This window comes from Microchirus variegatus, assembly GCF_963457635.1.
Source record: "Microchirus variegatus genome assembly, chromosome: 8".
NCBI classification, from domain to species: Eukaryota; Metazoa; Chordata; class Actinopteri; order Pleuronectiformes; family Soleidae; genus Microchirus; species Microchirus variegatus.
Window position 1 is genome coordinate 22,550,356 of NC_139809.1, and position 21,105 is coordinate 22,571,460.

General features: G+C 39.7%; 1 protein-coding gene across 1 annotated transcript in view; it reads left to right on the forward strand.

Moving 5' to 3' along the window:
* Positions 1-6,079: 6,079 nt before the first annotated feature.
* The window catches only part of mctp2a (multiple C2 domains, transmembrane 2a), a gene marked incomplete at both ends in the record, with an annotated part of 45,478 nt that continues 30,452 nt past the window's right edge, over positions 6,080-21,105 (forward strand). The window contains 9 exons of the mRNA XM_083894288.1: positions 6,080-7,021; positions 7,792-7,900; positions 12,530-12,672; positions 12,774-12,850; positions 12,945-13,059; positions 13,153-13,176; positions 16,470-16,646; positions 17,386-17,516; positions 17,624-17,810. Of these exons, the coding sequence (XP_083750414.1) occupies positions 6,080-7,021; positions 7,792-7,900; positions 12,530-12,672; positions 12,774-12,850; positions 12,945-13,059; positions 13,153-13,176; positions 16,470-16,646; positions 17,386-17,516; positions 17,624-17,810 (1,905 nt within the window). The remainder of the gene's footprint in view (positions 7,022-7,791; positions 7,901-12,529; positions 12,673-12,773; positions 12,851-12,944; positions 13,060-13,152; positions 13,177-16,469; positions 16,647-17,385; positions 17,517-17,623; positions 17,811-21,105) is intronic.

Consider the following 21,105-nt stretch of genomic DNA (forward strand, 5'->3'; position numbering starts at 1 on the left):
AATGTGAAAGGAAAGGCTAATCAATGAAATCTTTGTAGAGGACTTTCTTCACTTTGCTGTGCGAGAGTACACTGCTTTGCTTCTTGGCTTTTATAAACAGAACTATGTGTTTGGTAAGTGTTTGTAGTTTGATAGTTCACTTAACTAAAGAAGCTGTTTTTTCGGTTTGGACGCTCAGACCGTTTGGCGGCACAAGCTGGACTTTGTTGCCAACAATGAAATTATTTGTTTGGAATTTGAAAAGAGATTTTTAAGTTAATTGACATTTTATTTCCCTTGAATGTGTTTTATTTTATTTTAATCATACTATAAATATTCAATTGAACTCTTTATTAAAGAATTAAGATACTATGCTAGCTATTGTTGTACAAAATTTGTATTATTCACAAAAGTACAAATATTGGCTTTTCATGTGTAATTTTAGGTGATCTCTCTCTCTTATTCTGTATAAAATGAAGTAAACAACTCTTACATAGAATTTGTTCTCCTGTGAAGTCCCCAGCAGTAGAAACTGTCAACTTTATTAAACACCTCAGTGTATGCTCAATCTCAACTCAATGTCTTTTCATCTTTGAATATCACTTTGGATAGCACACTGGGGGTCACTGCCAGAGTTCTATTGCACACACAGGTTTCTTTCACATGCTCACAAGTTTAACACGTCCTGGATCAAATTCTTGGAGAGTCAAATGATCTTCTTGATGTGAAATCCACTCTGTGTACATCCACTTATACCCATGAAGTTGACCAGATACCTGTGACTGTTCTGGAATGGATTTTGTGACCTGATATGAATATGATAATATGATATGATATTAATCTCTCTTGTGCATTAAATGCGTGCACACGCTAAAACTTGCATGTAAAAGTAAAAGCTCCCCAAATGTCCCTTTAGGGTTTCCATAAAATGAATCTGGGAAAAAGGACTTGGATATAGTGATTTGCTGGTGGAGTGCAATGTGACAAACCTCTGCCAATGCTGCCCTGCTCTCTCATGTCAATGCATTCCCAAATACCTCACAACTACCTCACTTTTCCCCTCTCAATCCTGAATCCATAATCCATGTCCACATCACGTCCGAAATATAAATGTTGTTCCTTGGGCCTAACCTCCATCCCCATAAAATGTAATTCAATTTAGCCCTCTACTTTGTGAGCAATGCTGCTCACAGTCAATCACGTTGATGGTGGAGAGAATAATGAGCAGATGACTGATTACCAAAGTGCTAGGGTACCGCCAGCAGGAGGCACTGTTACACAATTCTGCAAGTCAACTTGGTTGCTGGTTTGTTCGAAGCATCAAGTAAAGGTGACATGGAGAAGCTACACAAAACAACTTACACAAATCAACAATACTCTGTCAGGTATGTTTCGTCATGTATTTGTTTATAGTTATATACAAGTGCAACTGCACATTCTTAAAAATATGCTTGGTTCAAATTACTTCAATAAGTTCAATATTATATTAAGCAACATCTAAAATGTCCCGGTTAGGTATGGTTACCTGACCACGGTAGTTTAAATGGTAAATTACTTCCGGTACACAAACATTTCTAATTTTTTGCCAAAGTTGTATTCAGATTATTTATGTTTTCGTGAATATGAAAACAAAACAAGTAGCCTACATACAGTGGTATGCAAAAGTTTGGGCACCCCTGTACATTTTCATGATTTTCCTTTATAAATCATTGGTTGTTTGGATGAGACATTTCAGTTAAATATATCATATAGGAGACAAACACAAAAACAAGGGGCATTATGCATGGCAGAAAAAGAACACAGCATTCCAAGAAAAACACTTGCTACCTACAGTAAAATTTGGTGGTGGTTCCATCATGCTGTGGGGCTGTTTGGTCAGTGCAGGGACTGGGAATTTTGTTAAAGTTGAGGGTCACATGGATTCCACTCAATATCAGCAGATTCTGGAGAACAATGTCCAAGAATCAGTGACAAAGTTGAAGTTGTGCCGTGGCTGGATCTTTCAACAAGACAGCAAACCTAAACACTGCTCAAAATCTACTAACGCATTCATGCAGAGGAACAAATACAACGTTCTGGAATGGCCATCTCAGTGCCCAGACCTGAATGTTATTGAACATTTGTGGTGTGATTTAAAGCGGACTGTCCATGCTCGGAAACCATCAAACCTGACTGAACTGGAGATGTTTTGTAAAGAAGAATGGTCCAAAATACCTTCCGCCAGAATCCAGACTCTAATTGGAAGCTATAGGAAGTGTTTAGAGGCAGTTATTTCTGCAAAAGGAAAATGCACAAAATGTTTACTTATGCACATGCCTAATTTTGTTTAAATAATTCTTGCAGACTTTCTGTAAATCATATAAACTTTATTTCACTTCTCAAATATCACTGTTCTTGTCTCCTATATGATATATTTAACAGAAATGTCTTATTCAAACAACCATTGATTTGCATTAGATCACGATAGTTCAGTTCGTTCCCCAAACAAATTAGTTAATATGTATCTATATGGCTTAAATTACATGCATCAAATTAAGGTGTAGTTCGTTTACTAAAATCATCTATTGGAAAGGACTTGTTTACCAATTCAAATGTATGTCAATTTCATATATTTATATATTATATATGTTTTTTGATTAAGTCTCAGTTAAAGCTATTCATAACCTGCCACTATGCTGCCGTGTGGCCCATGAAATATTATATGTAGGTGTGTTCAAGCCCTGATTGGAACATCTTAGGAACAAGGGCCTTTCTGCAAGGAGTTTGCATGTTCTCCCTGTGTGTGCGTGAGTTTTCTCTGGGTTACCTGGCTTCCTCCGACAGTCCAAAAACATGCAATATTGGGGGTTAGGTGAATTGGTCACTCTAAATTGATCATAGGTGTGAGAGGGCATGGTTGTTTGTCTCTATATGGACTGGCGAACTGTCCAGGGTGTACCCCATCTATCAGCTGAGATAGGCACAGCACCCCCACGACCCTCCGGTGGAGGATAAAGCTGTGGATGATGGATGGATGTAAAAGTGTACAGATGTAAATGGAGAATTGGATCAGGAATGATTTTATTTTTGTCAAAAAACACAACAAAATGTTTGAAAAATTCCTCAACTCCAACTAAAAGTAGCCTGGATATGGTTGTAACTCAGATTGAACAAATTGAACATTAGACATAAGTTTGCTTTTGTCATGACTTTGTCACTGACATTTGGGTCCTGATACTAAGAGGAAGTTGTAGGGAAATATAGATCATACTATATCAAGTAACTATGGAGTCATGCACAAGGTACAACTGCAACTGCAGAAAAAAAAGATTAAATGTCTGACTTAAATACAATGTTTATCAGAGAGTGAGAAGTTGTGAAGTGCTAGTTATGATGGTAAAGTGGTCAAAGCACATTTACTCAGTCCTCAATTGTTTTTTATAAATAGCTTTTATATAACATTGAGATAACTGGAGAACAAATTTAGGCAACATAACAGGATATGGATATAAGTTCATAGTATGTTCAAAGTAGATCTAACATAAATAAATATAACAATATGAGTACAAAAATACTGAAGAATAAATCCTAAAAAATATATGATATTAGTCCTCTACCTTGAATGGTTGAATGTGCATCATTCATCAGACCAACTGTGATGCATGTGACAAGGTTTTTCAGCTGTTTGAGTCATGTGAGGAGGGAGAGGAGGAAGATGAGGAAGAGGAGGAAGAGGAGGACAGGCTACACCTGCCACAGAGACCATGCCCTGTTCACATCTCCAGACCTGTCTTTCAACCAAGAATCAAGATGGGGTTCTATCATTTGGGCCCGATCTCTTTAAGACACCAGCAAATATTGAACAAGACTCCGAACTTGGTCCTCATCTGTTGCTCTCTCCTGTGAGTGAACACCACTGGCCTAATGCATGAGGCCCTCATGCATTAGCTTCTAAGTGTGGACAGACAAACTGCAGTTTATACTCTGCAAGCACACATGCTCAATTGTTTGAAAAATGTTTGACAAGCTTGACAAGCTTAGGCTCATTTTTTTAAATGTGTCCGGTGTGAAAGAAATGCAGTTTGGTATGACTAGGCTGGTACTGAGATCAGAGATGAGATAAGACAAATAATTTGCCAACATTTCATATGCTGCAGAATCCATCAGAGGAATTTGGGGACGGTTTTAAGCACATGAAAAGAACAGTTGTGTCTTGTCTTGTGAATAAGTAGAAAATCTTCACCAGTATAAGATCAATATTGTCAGTTAATTATTGAAGCTGCAGACTCATGGCCTTACTAAACAGTCACCTATTTGAAACAATTGTCTGAGTGACAGACTAAATGAGGGTCACGGGGGAGCTGGAGCCAATCCCAGCTGACATAGTGTGAAAGGCAGGGCAAACATACAGAGACATACAACCATTCACTGTCACATTCACACCTAATTAGAATGTCCAATTTACGTAATCTGCATGTTTTTTGGACTGTTGGGGGGAAACTGGAGAATTAGGGGAAAACCTGCACAGGGAGAACATGCAAACTCCCCACTGGCACTGATGTAAACCAGGATGTGAACCATGAGGAAACAGTGCTAGTGTTGCAGGATATCCAGGTCTAGGTTAAAGCTATTCATAACCTGCCACGACGTTGCCGTGTGGCAGATAATATATCAACTGGATGTGATGGATGGATTTGAATGAAGAATTGAAAATGATTTTTGAAAAAGACAAAAAGATTAAAAAAAAAAGAAAAGCACGATACAACTACAAGTAGCCTGTCCAATACGGTCTACAGAAACTCAGAGCAATCTCACCAACCCTAACATGGGATTCTAAGATGGCTGCCATCATGCAAACACATGTATTTTTTCCTTTTGAAGAGTTCTGTCTTATTTCCTACACAGTATATCAGGTGTACATAGCCTTGTATAATTTTTATCATTGTATGCGTGAAAAACAGATATTGCTAACCATCAAGCCCGGGATATGTTTGCATCCCTGGTTTTTCCAACAATGTGTTTTCCTTCCCTCTGGAAGGCAGTCAACTCGGACTCAGGGAACTCCAATGGCCCTCACATACCAGAAAGAATGTCATCCTTCATTGTTTGTGTAGTAAACTTCACAAAATGTGAGATGCACACTAAAGTGCATATGAAAAGCTTATTCAATGGCTTTATTTTAAATAGGTTTAATGTATATTATATGGGTAGTTTGTTTGTGTTCTGCCAATGAACAATTTTAAATATCATATGCTGGAACTTTATTCAAATTAATTTGTCACCTGATCTTTTCACATCCTTTATCCTCCCACATATTTTGCAGCCTTACGTGTGGCTCTTGTCATCATGGAGGAACTGGGCAGGACCCATGACTGTTGCATTCTCACAGTCATTGAAACTCGTCTTGTGAGACTGGTATAGCTGGTTTCACCCAGTTTGGCCTCTCCACCAATCGTTCGTCAGCCAAGTTGCCTTGAAACAGGAAAGTGCACTGAAAAGGCTCATCTGCCTGTGTTTTTGATCATAGTTAGGATGGTTGAGCTGCTTGTTGGATACTTTCCTCCACTCATGTGAAACACGGTCAGTGGCTGTTTAGCAGAGGTCGAAAAAAAGGTATGGAAGGATGTTTAGATTGTTATTATAATTTTTTTTGTTTATGTCAGTTGTAATTTATTCACACATATTTGTAAAATGAGACGTTGGGCCTTAGTACAAATGCCAGAATTGTACTGTAAGAAAATAGCTTACCAACTACAGACTTTGTAAGGTACAGATTTAGTTATGCATCAAGGGGACATGTATGTGATTTTCTTTGATTGAGAAATATGTACAGCTTTATATGACATAAATACAGATGATAATCAAACCACGGTGATTTTGATGATGACAAATCCTCACATAATCTGATACGATATGCTCTTTCCTGGTATTTGCCCCGACTCACTGAAATATGTCTCTGACAAAAAAAATCCAATGGGAAACACAAAAGGAAAATATGTTGACGATCAAGGTTTTATAGTATTTCTTTAATTCTAAAGTAACTGACTATAACCAATGACTCAGTACATTTTTCATAGTTAATTGTTATCTAAATTTTATCTATCTGAAGGTGCCACTCAAGATGGAGGTCAAGAAGAAGAACTTTTTGGAGAATTTCCGTCTGAAAACAAAGTTGATCAATATGAAGAAACGTGGAAAGAAGACACCGGACAAGCAGGGTAAGAAACTGGCCTATCGGCGCAGTATTTCTGTTCCAGACCTGAGGTTCCTACCAGAAGAAACTGTAGGTCCACAGACCTCCTTCACGTCAACGGACTGTGACCCCACCTTGTTTGGCATCTCTCCTGGACAGAGTGATACTGATTCGGTCACAAGCGGGTCAGTCACTGATGGAACGACTTTCACCGACAAACCAAACTCACATTCACATCCAGAAATCCCAGTCAGGGTTTGCAGAGATCACACAGCTTTGAACAGAATGAGTGCACCAGCAGAGATCATGGATCATACAATACAGTTAAGTTCACAGAACAAGGCGAATTTCACTCAAGAAGCTTTCCATGCACAAGTGGATAAAAATCTGAGGCAGAATGTACATAAATTTACTTTTGACCCCATTCACCTACAAGGACGTCCACCAAGACCAGACCTTGTAGAGAGAGTGAGTATCTCAAGTGAAGACAATCCTGATGAGAGACCCTGTTCAAGTTATCTTGCTATTGCAGCACTGGCCAGAGCAAGCTCACTTGGAGAGCAAGTCAGCCCATACTTAACAAAGAAGAGCACATCATTTGAAAGGACCCCACCAGCAATCAGACAAACTCGTCCAAACAGTATGCCTCCGACTTTAGATATTCTGGGTATTAATTTGGAGAGTGCAGATGGCAGCTCACTGGACTCGGCCTGTGGCACTCAGAGTGAGGAACGAGGTAACCTGCCCTCTATAACAGAATTGGAGGCACTGGACGGAGAAGCCCTCTCCTTTTACATTGGAGACTTGAGCACAGAAGAGACTCTGCTAGAAGAGGCCCAGCATGAGGAGGTTCTGGACGAAAAAGCAGAGGTCAGTTTTATTATCTATTTATTAATGCATGGAATATCTATTATTTTATCCAACTTACTTTTAATTGCAATACTGCCCAACTTCTGTTTTGACAGGCTTCAAACTTGACAAGTGACTTACTAAGGGCACCATTGTGTGTAGTGCTGATTTTGACATTGTTTGGATAGGAGGTGTAGAAGATATCGATAGAAAAGCAATGGCTTTGTTGCTAAAAGAGCCACTTTCGTACCCTGTCAACTAAATAATTTCAGTCTGTCATCATTTGTCATTGTTATTAGTATTACATCATTGTTTCAATATCTCTATCTCTACAATATAGTGTCAAGATTGCAGGTATTGAATGAATAGAAAGACTTGTTAACATGTGAAATATTTCAACTTTACACAACTTGTGAGTGATGTTGTAGAAACATGGACCTTTATTTTGTTTTGTCACCAGTCAAAAACCAGTGTTACTAGTCAGAGACACAGTATGCTACGTCAAAAAGCTAAAATAAAAATCACAATGTCTCCCCTTGAGTTATACTTAATGGTTAATATTACACAGAGCATTGCCATAAATACCATTTGGACTAAAGCATAGAACACACCTAGACATCTGATGTTTCAAAAAATCCTATATATTTTCTGTGTAGATGTCCAGCGAACCATGTGACTTCTTTGAAGAACATCTGCAAGATTCTTTTGAAAACCCTGTGAGTACTGCTTAGCATTACAAAAAGTCAAAGCGTTTGACATAAGGAAACATATAAATGGTTGGTTTTCCACAGCAGGCAACGACAGCAGGGCCCGAAATCCAAGCAGTCCCAATCCAGCGATACCTCCTGGATATAAACCTGAAGCAGGGCAAGAACCTGGTCATCAGGGACAAGCGATCAGGTACGTCAGCGACCTGCTGGCTGATACACAGGTCATTGTCTATCACAGTCTGTAAGACTAAACTAGTTGTAAACAGCATCTATTTTATTTTCACTGTACAGACATTCGTTCACAGGTTTTAGCTTAAAGTTTTACAAATGCTGCAACCATATCCTGTCATTCTCTGTGTGTATTTTCAGCCTTTTTAAAGGCGCCATCTGTAACAATGCGGCCAAAAAACGGTTACTACACTCAAAATCAAAACACTGCTGCGAGTCGTATCCACCTCCCACTCCACCCCTCCCTTCCAAAGTCGAGGTTGCCAGAGCGGTTGACATGTAACTCTGTCAGCAACGAGCGAGGAGCAAGCGTTTTATCATAAATGAGTGGCTCTAAGACACACAATTCTGTTCTCTCAGTAAAGATCAAGATGTATAATAATTTATGGTAACATTAGCTGTTGACTAAGGATGGATATATCAGATGGAATAACTTTATGCATGATATTTGCAGAACTGTCCTTCATTTTTGCCTTCCCTTTTACAATGTTATATTGCAGGGCTGCCAACTTCTGACAAAACCTTAGAGTGAAACATTGTGACATTCAGAATTACCACCACACACCGAATATATTTATATGTAATATATTTATGGTAATATTTTATGCATTGCAAGCTTATTAATGTTTTATACAATAAGGTAAATAATGTTGACACTGTCTGGAATCAATCCTACAACCTTCCCGACACAAGTCCACCTATTTAACAACTCAACTACCGCTGTTATTCTCTCTGTGCATGTCAGAAGAAGACCATTAGGTTAGATTAGAAAGAGCATAAAAGACGCATCTCTGTGTCATCTGAACTGCCACTGCAGCCCGCGCCGAGCAGCTAGCCGAGCTATGATGCTAACGTAGTTAGCAAAGCTAAACTTACCTGTCTAGGAGAAGAGCCCATTCTGCATCCGTTTTAAAATTCCTCTCAGCTTTAAACTCTCTCCACCGTTCAAAAGCAAGCCCTATATAGACCCTCGCTTTGACGCAAACTTTATCTTGGCGTTTTTGACATTCATACCGAGGTCTTTTAGGTTTCCTTTCGTCTCATTTCAATTGTAGCTACGTGACTGGCAACCCATGGTTTCTCAGGAAGCTGAGACTCTACTGACTGCTATGATTGGTAGACGGCGGTAAGATGGCGCGTCATCCCAAAACATAATTTCAAAACATATACAAACTTTGCGGTATGAAAAAGATTTATTTTAATGCAAATATTTTTGTTGTACTATTTTTGTTGGTGAGTTCAGTTTGTTATATGAACATTATTCCTGAGTCTCTGTGACATATTAAGAGGATTTTATGACCAGTTGCTTTAGATTTATTACATAATGCACCTTTAAAGGCAGACATTATGTAAATCATGTAAAATACAGGGTCACAGTGGAGAAGTGGCTAGCATTGTTGCCTCTCAGGTAGATGGTCATGGTTCAAATCTGGGTTTGACCGAGGGCCTTTTTGTTTGGGGTTTGCATGTTATCTCCATGTGTATGGGGGTTTTCTCCGGGTGCTCCAGGTTCCTTTCACAGTCTAAAAACATTCAGACAGACATTTAGGTTAACTGAATGTAAGAGTGGCCCCTCATATTGAGGATAAAGCGGTAGAAAATGCAATTTGTTGTAATTTCTATCAAATCATGGAAAGAATAAATAGTTCTGTAGACTACTGTACAAGTTAAGGCCATACTAGTTTTGGTTTCTACACACAAAGGTAGACAGATAAGGAGGAACCAGGCCAAGTATAGTTTTATATAAAGATCATCCAATACGAGAGCCTGTGTACAGTGGCATATAGCGATGTGTGTGATTTACACAGCCAGTAATAGATTCAAAGCACAATGGTACACAGCGTACTAATTTCTTTCTACGCTGATCACCAACAGCAAATCACCATATTCCAGCAGAACTACTTCTTGAACCGAGTTGCAGTTTAACTGAAGGAAGCTCTGTGGAAGGATCAGTACATATAAAGTACAGATAAAGAGATATCAATTCAGATTAATTGTACTTGTAGAAAAATAACATGAAGTTCCTTGTTTCTTTAAGAGAAAAGGTTGAAGACACGACAATGTGAGTTCACGGTGTGGATTAATCTTGGTAAACCACTGTTTTCACAGTTTGAATTCTGTGTCACCTTTGCTGTAGTCAGTCGACATTAAGGGGAACATGTTATTATGTATGAAGTCAAATTCACAATTGCTTGTGTTTACTTGAGGGTGACATTTCACATTCTCGCACACCAGGAAGAATATGCTGCCAGACCAGTACAACAAAACACAGAACAATCAGTACTGATTACAGAACACATTATGCACATGAAACCATTGGTAATGCCTCCTACTGATAATATGACAATAATAGCAATTTGTGTGGGTCATCTCAGTGTGTTCTTTTGAAATAACAACACAATAGTAAAATAATGAAAGAATACAAAACTCAAATCATGAACATGACCAATCAAAAGGAGTTAAGAGTTTGGCAGGAAAATTTCAGGAAATGCATTAAAAGTATTTTTACACTTTTGATTTTAAGGAAACAGCTGACTCTATCTGTCATATTTCCTCTGACATTACGTCTTTTTTGTTGAAAATTAACTTTTCATTAGCTGGGTTGAGATTGGAAAATGTTAATATGAAATAAGATGATGAAGAAATGTTTTCATCATCTTGAAGTAATGCATTTGAATCTGCACTTGCAAATATTAAGTGACTCACTATGTCACTAACCCATGTATTAATATTTAGAAAAACTTAGAAGAGTTTAGTTCAATTAGCAGATTTGTCTGATAATATTTAAGTCAACAGTGACAAATTGACCCTTTCTTGAAATATAATCAAGGGTAATAAATGGAAATTTCCACTCACAGTGGCCCTTCCTTGAGGCTCAATGGCATTTACTGTGGTGAAGCTGCGACCTCATGTGGACACAAATGGAACTCCAATTACTAAATTAATGTGTGGTAGGCTATGGTTATTAACAGATATTAGAGGTTATTAAAATTATACTGACAAGGGTGAGAATAAGTTTACAAGTAGTTATTTTAGAATGTAATGTGTATTACTGCTTGTGAAATGATAGAATCCCAAACTACAGTACTGTGAAAATCTTAGGCCGCCATTAGATTTGGTGTTAAAGCAATCTCTTTATTATAATGTAACTAAGAAATACGGGACATATGTGGTGCCAAATATTTAGTGCGACCTCCTCGTACACTTGACTAACAGCAGGTCTATGGCTTTCTTGAGTGGGATCATCATAATCCTAATAACCTTTATAACCCCAATAATAAACCCTACTATTTAATGTCAAAAAGGCTGGTGTAAAAAAAAGGTTTATTACATTATTTATTCAAGACATGCTAGGGCATTTTGTATTAGTGAAACTCATTGGAAGCTTATTTATATTTGTGATCAGCTCTCAGTAACATCATTCTATTCAAAATGCCATAACTCACAGAACTTGAAAAACATAAAAGCATAACTTTGAATCACCAACATTAACACTACAGTTAATCTTGACTAATTGAAAGTGTAAGCCCTGAGGCTTCTGTGGTTTTAAGCCTATATTGTATTTAGAGTTTTTGAAGATAATATATTCAGATTTTTTTTTTCCTACACGGTGACATGAAGTACCCTCTTCCCTGCTGTAGTTGAGACTTTACTTTCCATGACAAGATTGCACCACGATGCGGCAACCACAACAATGCCCCCTATCTGGCCACTGTTTGCCCAACAATCAACATCGTGTCAAAGGCTCACCAAAGGCGTAGATTGTCAGCACATATTTTGAAAGAGCCCACGCCACTGGGCCTCCCATTCCTTGGGTTTTGTTCTCCTCTTTTTTTTTCCTTTTCCCGCATTAATTTCTATCGTCACTGTTCTCAGTCATGCCAGGGCTTTTCTCCTTGCTAGCTGCCACATTCTCCTCCTGTCAAGTTGCCTGGAGGTTTCCCTGTCACAGGCTGGCAGGGTGGAGCTGCTGTTGGTCCTTCCTGCCTTTGCGAGATGTTCATTTGGAGTGGGGATCTGACAGGCCTGACAGCCCATCCCCACAGGGCCTTTGTCATGTGATTCAAGCCTCCCCGCAGGCTTTCTCAAGCACCCTTTCATTGCCCTGTACAAATGATGCTTTCATTTTTTTGGGCCAATCTGCATGCAATTGCAGAAACAAAGAAGTCCCACACCCCTGCCCCATTCGCACACAGACTTTCTTAACAGGCTTGGGAGATTAACACTGGTTGCTTCTAGATTTTAGTCTCCGGTTGCTTCATGCTGGCGAGTGTTTATCCTCTTTGACAATTAAGCAGCTTCTTGCGTCTGTTTTTGCATGTGTGTGGCGGTGCACCTCCTCCTCACATTTTTCAGTCTGACACACTACCAGCATGGGGGAAGGGTGTGTGTGTATGTATGTGTCAGTTTTCATACACAGTGTACATTTTAAAGTGACAATATTGTATGTGCATTAAACATAAATAATGTTTTTTTTCCTTCTTGTTTCCATGGATTGCAGTCAAAATCTGTGTTTCTGTACGTCATTATAATATTATGGGTAACACTGTATATTGTGTTAAAATGTTCCTCTTTTTTATTACAATTTCAGGCACTAGTGATCCATATGTGAAGTTCAAACTTGAGGGGAAGCAGTTCTATAAAAGCAAAGTGGTTTATAAAAACCTGAACCCACGGTGGAACGAGTCGTTCTCGCACCCTCTGCGAGATAGAGAGCATGTTGTGGAAGTTCGAGTAAGCACCTTTGTTTGAATAGGCATGCATTGGAAACATAAAACAAAAGGAAACAAACACAAGTGTGAATAATATCAATGATGAGTGTAATCTCGTTGAAGGTCTATGATAAAAATCGGACCAGTGATGACTTCATGGGATCCAGCTCTATTTCCATTAAAAATCTTGAATTGTACAAGTGAGGAGTACATTTTTTCTCCTGCAATTTATGATAAAAGATTATTCATATATTCAAGTGAACTTACCTATTTTTTTCTTTTCTTTTTTAACAGAACCTATGAAATGGAGCTGCGTCTCGATGATCCAAAAAGTAAAGAGGATGACATGGGAGTCATCGTTGTCGAAGTCTGCTTAATGTTCAGAGATGCCACCATCAAAAGAAGCCCTGTAAGACTTTTATTCTTTTGCACTGTATATTTTTGCTACAACGTGTATTAACTTTTGTGTATTGATTCTTGTAATTTTTCTTTTTTTTAATAGAGATGGCCACCACGTAAGAATAAGGTATGTAAATGTTTTTATGGTTACTTTTTAACTAGCCGATTCAGAATACCAGTACCATTCCTGTTCAACTTTGTTAGAACTTATGGTTACCCTGGTGTAAAGCACTAGGGGGCAGTAACTCACTGTGCAATCATGCAACAAAGAATGAGGTATGTGCTCAGGATTCAGCCTTTTGTGTGTAACCTTGCATACCCTATTTCCTTTGTGGATTTTATAGTGGAAATTTGTTGTTGCTTTTTTGCAGTGTGTATTATTTTCAGTGATATCGTCTTCTATGAGCAAGTATGGTATACTACAATATTGCACTCTGATCAAAACCAAAATAATAGTGTTCACTAAATATGTTGTCATGGGAAAAACACAGCCTTAGATGAGTATAATAGAGCAGTGTTTGTTTTTGTTGTAAACAAATTTCCATCCCTTCTCAAGTGGTTTTCAATATATTGCAGCTGTAATTAGATTCAGAGTGAAATAGGAGGGTGGCTGTTTGGGACTCGCACTGCAGCGAGTGGGTTGATATTCACACCTATGCAGTCACTACATCTGCCACTGTTCGGTCTCTTGATGGTCCTGCAGACAATCTCAAACTTGAAATGAGATGACAAAGAAATGAAGCCATTTTCATGCACAGTGTAGGTTATATCCACTACAGATGGTTAAAGATACTCAAAAGGGAGATGGAAATGTGTGATGGGACTTGTTCTCTTTTGGAAAATCACAGTGCTAATTTAACAATGTAACAATGCCATTTTCATTTTGACAAACATACAATATCTTTGTGCATTTAACACCTATCCTGGAAGTGCTGAATACCCAGCTCGTACGGCTCCACTCCCCCCCTCTCTCTGAACATCATTTTCTCCCTCTGTGTTATCACCACAGAGACGGAGGGACGGCAAGTGCCTTAGTAAAATTCTGCTGTGTGATAGTGTTTCAAACAGGAGGGGTGGCGGGGAGGTGGGTGTATGGTGGAAGCGGGAGGGAAGCTCTGCTGTTTGAGGCATGTTGCCAGTGTGGGATGCCTAAGATCGGCAAGGCTGATAATTCCCAGGCATACCGGGCAATAACCCAGATGTTAGGATGTAATATCACAGCTGTGGATGGACAATGTTGAGGTACTCGCCAAATGGTCCTGGGTCTGAGCTCGTTGTGCTTGTCCCCATGCTGTCCCACCATATGGAAGCAATCGCACAGCCCTTTTAGGATCAGGAATAGATTCTCTTTAGGGGCCACTTACAGTTAAGTGGAATTGTTTTATTGGCTGCTGAGATAGAAATGTGTCCAAGATAAACACTTGGGATGACTTGGCTGAGGCATGGTTTATATCGCTCCTCTACTCCCTCTGTTCCTCTTCTTTTGAAGGGGGCTGATATTTATAGGGCTTTGCCTGTGGTATTCCATGTTAATTCAGGTCCCCGAGATGTGCTTTGATCCCCCTCGGATTGGGTGGCAATGCAGGTTGTGACCTCGCAGTGGAAAGGAGGGGCAGGAGTGGTGGGGGAGTTGTAGCGGGGCTGTTTGAAGCCGTGACGCAGAGGCAGCTGAAGGAGCTGGGCAATCAAAGAGGCGAGAGCAGATTACGGTCCTGCTCTTTAATTACAGTCAGCCCTACACAACCTCAATGCTGTTTGTTTTTACAGCCCAGGCCTATCACCTCACAGTCTCACGGGAACTCTTACATGGAAACATATCAAGGCCTTTCTTATTCACCCCCTCTGTGACACACATGGCAGGAGAAGTGGACTATTAGCTGCATGTGCATGTCCTTGATTTTCAGAGTTCTTAAATGCTCAATGCCTTTTTTGTGTCATAGTTTTGTGCTGGTTTTCTGCTTAAAACTTAGGGATGAACCAGTATAACACTCAGTATCAGTATTGGTGCAGTATCAAATTTTATGTTTTTTTTCAAATATAATATAATGCATTACGGGCGGTTAAAATGTATTTTAAAAGCAACAATAGCATTTTAACCAAGTCGTGTTTATTCATTGTCGACCGCTCTATCCTCTACATGAGGATCACAGGGGCTGGAGGCAATCCAAGCTGACAATGGGTGAAAGGCAACGTACACCCTAGATTGGTCACCAACTAGACACTGTCACAGTGGAGTACCCAGAGAAAATCCACATGCACACTGAGAGAATGTGTAAACTCCACACAGAAAGGCCCTCGGCTGAACCGGAGTCGAATTAGTAACCCTCTTGCGCTCATGCAAAGGTGAAAGGCACTACTCAGCCATGTGGCCCTCGAGTCATGTTGCAGGCTGTTTATTCCTTCTGAGCAGATTTATTATCAGTTTGAAAACTGTGATTTTTGCAATGTCTTGTTTTGGTGGCTAGACGGTCAGTTCTCTAGCACAATTGTGTTAACAGCTTAGTTGTCTAAAAAGATGAGAAATGACAACATCGGACTGATTTGAATTGAAAAAAATTTAGTTTTTTAATCTGTGGTACTGGTCATATATTCTGCATGTATGCATAATTCGGTGAAGAGAGAGAGCTGTGGGGTTTGCATCATTACTCACTGCTGCCTGCTGTCTCTGGTGCAGTATGCCAAGTGTCCTGCCTCTCCACACTCAGTCTGGGAGCCAGTGATGAGTGGGACTGTCACAGCCAGGGACATCTGGCTGCTCACTGACGTCCCTCTCTTCCTCTCTCTCCAGGAGTCTCTGTGGTGTGACTTGCCTGTCAGTAGAGATGTGCTAATGTGCCTCAACAGAGATGTGCTGTATATTGTAAACCTTTGTCCTACTTTCTCCTACTTTCATGCACTCTGAGAACATGATGAGGAGCCAGGTTTGGTAGGAGCAGGTAACAAGTGTGCAGAGTTTCCACACACAGACAGTTTTTCTGTTTCTTTTTAAATCACTGTGTGTATATCGTTACACAGGTCAAGTTGTGAGGCTATTATTATAAGTAGTAGTAATATTGTCATCATTGCTATACAATGATTAATAAAATCATGGTACTGCTTATATAAATGACTTTGTATGATTCAAAATATCACAACCGATTATAACAGAACTTAATGCAACTTATATATAATATATAAGTTGTCTGCCCCTCACCTCCCTCTCTACCTTTCCTTCCCCTCTTTCTGTCCCTCTCCTCTCCTCTGTCCTCCATTTTACCTTTCACCCCAACTGGCCGAGGCAGAATCCTGCACAACTTTCAGTCAATATTATCTCTATAATATTGTCAGATCTCTGCCTTATGATGTAGATAATGATAGATAAGATAATGTATGTGTTTTGGCACTATACAAATAAAATTGAATCAGATCTTTATCCAGCAGCAGAACCAGGCTGCACCAATCCAGCGGCCAGCAGATGTGCAGAAGAACCAACCAAAGAACCAAATGTGGATCGGTATGTTTCGTATCACCTTGGTGGAGGGACAGGACATGCCACAGTATGGCCATGGGGACATCTACGTGCGCTTTCGCCTTGGTGATCAGAAGTACAAGAGCAAGGTTGGACTATATATTTTGATGATTATTTTTTTAAACCTTTCTCTTTTCCCACTACATTCCCTTCTCTCATGTCTCTGTCTTTTTAATTTCTGCTCTTTATACTTCAAGTGTTTCCTTCTGGCCACTATCTCTTACTTGCCTGCTTCTTCCTCTCAGCAGGTGCCTGTCAGTGACTCACCTCCACCTTAGCTCACTGGGCCATGGCTGAGGCAGCTCATTAGACTGGGCAGGCCTGCCATTCACTTTTCCCTGTGCGTTGGGTGCTGGGCTTCATTGACTTCATTTGCATACCCAGCATGCCCTGTTCATCTACCTGTACTTGTTGGCTTCCCCCCGATGATTCTATGCTGCACTTGTCTTGTGTTGTTGTGTCATTTCTTTGTAAACCTCGCCGCCTTCCTCTCTGCTTGTTTGTTTGTTGAACAAAGCTGATTCTAATTGGAAGCTGTCAGTGTTTACAATCCCAGAGTGGTCACTGGAGCATACACATACAAGCACACACACAAATAAAGACACACATGCACACACGCACGCGCGCACACACACACACCTTTCCTCCTCCTCTCCTGCTTGGTTTGCTCTGCATGGATTGAATGAAGACTTAATCCAGCTGCCAACACATGAGCTGCTCACTCTGATAATGCATTAAACCTGACAATGTGTCAAAATGTGTCAAAATGTGTGATCATGTGCGCCTACATTACGGCATGTGCTGAGTCTGTGTCTTTATTGCCCTCAGAACCTTTGCATTCAGGCCAATCCCCAGTGGAGAGAGCAGTTTGACTTCAATCAGTTCGAAGATAACCAAGAACCACTGCAGGTGGAGTTGTGCTCAAAGAGAGGGAGAAAGGCTGAGGAATCATGGGGGATGTGAGTATATTTTGAGAGTGTTAATTTTGTTCACACTGGTTCCTCGACAGAACAAGTTGGCCTTATGTGTTTCAACGGGACTTTTTTTTTCCTTTTGTGTCTCTCAGGTTTGAAGTTGACCTATTGAGGCTTTCACTTAATGAGAGGCACCTCTACACTCATGTGCTGGACCCAGGAAAGGGCAGACTGATGTTTCTGGTCACCCTGAGACCCTGCTGGGGAGTTTCTATCTCTGACATGGAGGTGGCTCCCTTGGAGAAGCCTGATGAAAAAGACACAATCCAAACAAAATTTGTAAGTGTTTTTTTGTCTAACTCATCTACATTATATGGAGGACAATCAATCTCCAAAATGTTCATGCAATACACAATTACAGTTCAGCTGATGACCCCGTAAGTACATTTGGTTTGCAGCTGAAGTGTCTTAGATGAACACATTAACACAGCGAAATTCCACCTCAAATGCTCAAGGCCCATTCCGCCACACCAAGGAGCACAAGGCTCCCCAGGATGTGAGGAGTCCTGGTGCTTACGCACCACATGGCTACAAGGTTCCTCAGGATGGAGGGGAGGCTAGGTGCACATGGTTACAAGGGAAGTCTGCAGGACTGACTGGACATTGCTATGTATGGGCCTCAGTTAGCCAGCACAGGGATGCAAAGGTTAACATGTGTTTTGTTTATGCCGTGAAGGGGCAACTATGCGTGACTAAAGATAGAAGACCTTATAAGGGCAGGAGGTGATGTATAGTAGGATGGCTAAATTTCCTATAAAATGTATAGTCTTGCCGACTGTTGGGCAGTGCTTCTGGAGAATTCGGCTGAAGCGCTCCCAAGCAACTGCAGTGCTCGGAAATGACACTTGACTTGTTAGAGAATAAAGATCTCTTTGTTTGGTGAAGTCTTGGGTCACGGAGTCTCATTCTACATCATCATCTCATCACCTGTTGTTCTCAAGAACGGGGAAGCCTGATGAAACTACACAGCATCAAGACAGTGGCCTCATTTGACATTTGGTTGAAATTTCATAACTCGTTATTTGATGTTTTACAGTGTATAAACTGTCCGGGGGAGAAGAAACTCAAAATCACCCTACAGTGGTTGTAAGAAAGTCAACATAAAAGACTTAAAAACATAAAACGAGGATCAAACACCAAGCACGAGGAGTGAATTTCTCACATGTGCAAAGTCACCCTTAGCAATTGTGTACTATTGTCTTTTTTCGACAATATTATCAATATTATTCTGTTATTTGCCAAAATACAAGGTTAGGGTAGGGTGCCATTTAGCAAGATACATTTATTTACCCTACTTAAAAAAAACAAAAAAAATTTTTTGGATAACACCAAGCTCTGCACAGCTAATAGCAAAGTAATCAAATTGAAATATGGCCAAGAGCAATTATTACCTCTGCCAAGAAGGTTATGTTTTTATCTGGGTTTATCGGTCAGTTTGTCCTTCTGTTAACTATGTTGGTATTATCCATACATTTGGTGAGGAAATGTTTAATATGAATAATTAATAATTTGTAATAATTGATTATTTATTAATTACCTCATAAATTAAAAATGGTGCACCACTCCTCTTCAACAGAGGAGAAAGACAGGTTCAGAATGACCTGTCACTTCACGACCTTTAGATAAGTCTCGTTGATCAGACAAATTTAGATTAATATGAAAAATATTAATTCTTAAATTTGGAATGGAATGTGTGAGATCGTACACCGGCTTCTTGCAATTACCCTTGTCACAGGCATACAAACACAAAAGGAAAAGAACAGTATTTCAGATAAACAATCATTTATTAAAGTATTATAGTTTTTTACAACACATCAATGAACGTTAATTCTTTATCTAAACCAGTGCTTCTCAATTATTTCCTGTCATGTTCCCCTTAGGATGAAGAAAACATTTTGCTCCCCCCACTCTCCCCCGCAGCTATAAATAGTATAATTTGTCTATAAAATTGTTATAAGTACACCTTTGCATAACATTGTATGCTTATTAACATTAAAGAAAACAAAATATAGATCAACTTACAACAAAGAATAACTTTATTAAAATTGTTTTTTAGTCTGTCACAGAAAAGATTTAAAGCGGACCTAGTCCGGAAGTTCCAATGAACGCTGTTGTTTAGTGTGTATCTGCGTCATTACCTTGTTTATGAAGCCCGAACTGAGAACACTGTGTTTTATTGTAATCTCGGGCTCAGAGAGATCTCTGAAAAAACCCGGTCCGGTTACTTAAACAGCGGTTCTCCTGAACAGCAGATCGTCCTGCTCCGGGCACTAGTCCGGGCACATCTGGTTGCGTACATTTAACTTCAGAAGAAGAATAACGTCCGTTGTGGAGGTGTTTCACGAGCGACAGTGTCTTCTGAGTCTGGGTCTGACTCCAGGTCAAAGTCATAAAAGGGACTGCGGCGGGGAGTCGTGAAGAAGCTATTTTTAAACACTGTTAAAACAATGTTTTGATAATGAGTTGCAGTGCATCCACTGTTCCAGAGGGGGGAGCTGCGCTTCTGAGAGCAGGTGTGCTGAATAGACAGTTGGGAAGGCTCTACGCTGGCTGGCCAATCACAAAACACTCTGTCTTCTGGGTGTGAGAGTTCACTCTGAAATATCGCGGCTGGTGAACAGCATTAGAAAAGAGGGATTTCTATCGGCTCGTTAACAGCAACTAGGAGGTTTTTTTTACCATAAAAACAAGTTAATGTATGTAAGTAGACCTCCATAACTAACATATATGTGCAACAGGACCACTCTATGTGAGATTTAAAGTGCATCGATTTGTGGATGTGGATGTGCAATTACACTTTATTCTAGTACGGCAAAAATGGCACGTTCCCCAGGGTCATTAATAGGGCTGGACGATGATGGCAAAAATTATAATCACAATTATTTTGATTGATATTGAAATCACAATTAAAAAACACTATTATCACTGATTTCAAAACTTGAGTATTTATTGAACCACCAAAACTCAACTTTAAAAATAACTTAAAAGAACAGCCAGAAATAAATTAGTAACAAGTAAACAAGTACAATAATAATAACAATAATAGTAAATTAAATATAATGATAGCAATAAAAACAATAAATAACCAACTAACCTACTTGCATGGCTGCACAACTTGCAAAAAACACCAATAACACAGGCAAAATCAAAACAATACTCTTCTTTTTCAAAAAACAAAACAGTGCTATACTGCCTCAGCCTATCTTTTTCAACTTCAGCACAACATTTATCATTCAGGGCTGCAACTCTGCTGAAATATTTACGTGACGCTTGTCCAAAGTCTTAACAAGTGTCTTGAATCCTGGGACGTGGTGGGATATTATGGAGCGGCATTGTAAAGTATCCTTAATAGAGGACTGTGTTGCGGTGGCGCTGACTGACAAGCTTTATTGCCTGGTCATAGACCACTTTATGACTGAACTTTAAGTGACTGAATAAGTTGGTCGTGTTCCCTTGGATAATGCGCCTCTACTTGATGATGCCTTATCACTGGCCAATTCATCTGGCCTTTTCCATGAGGCTGTTACAGAGGACGACGCCTCCCACACATTGGGGGAGGCCTCCTGCTCATCTG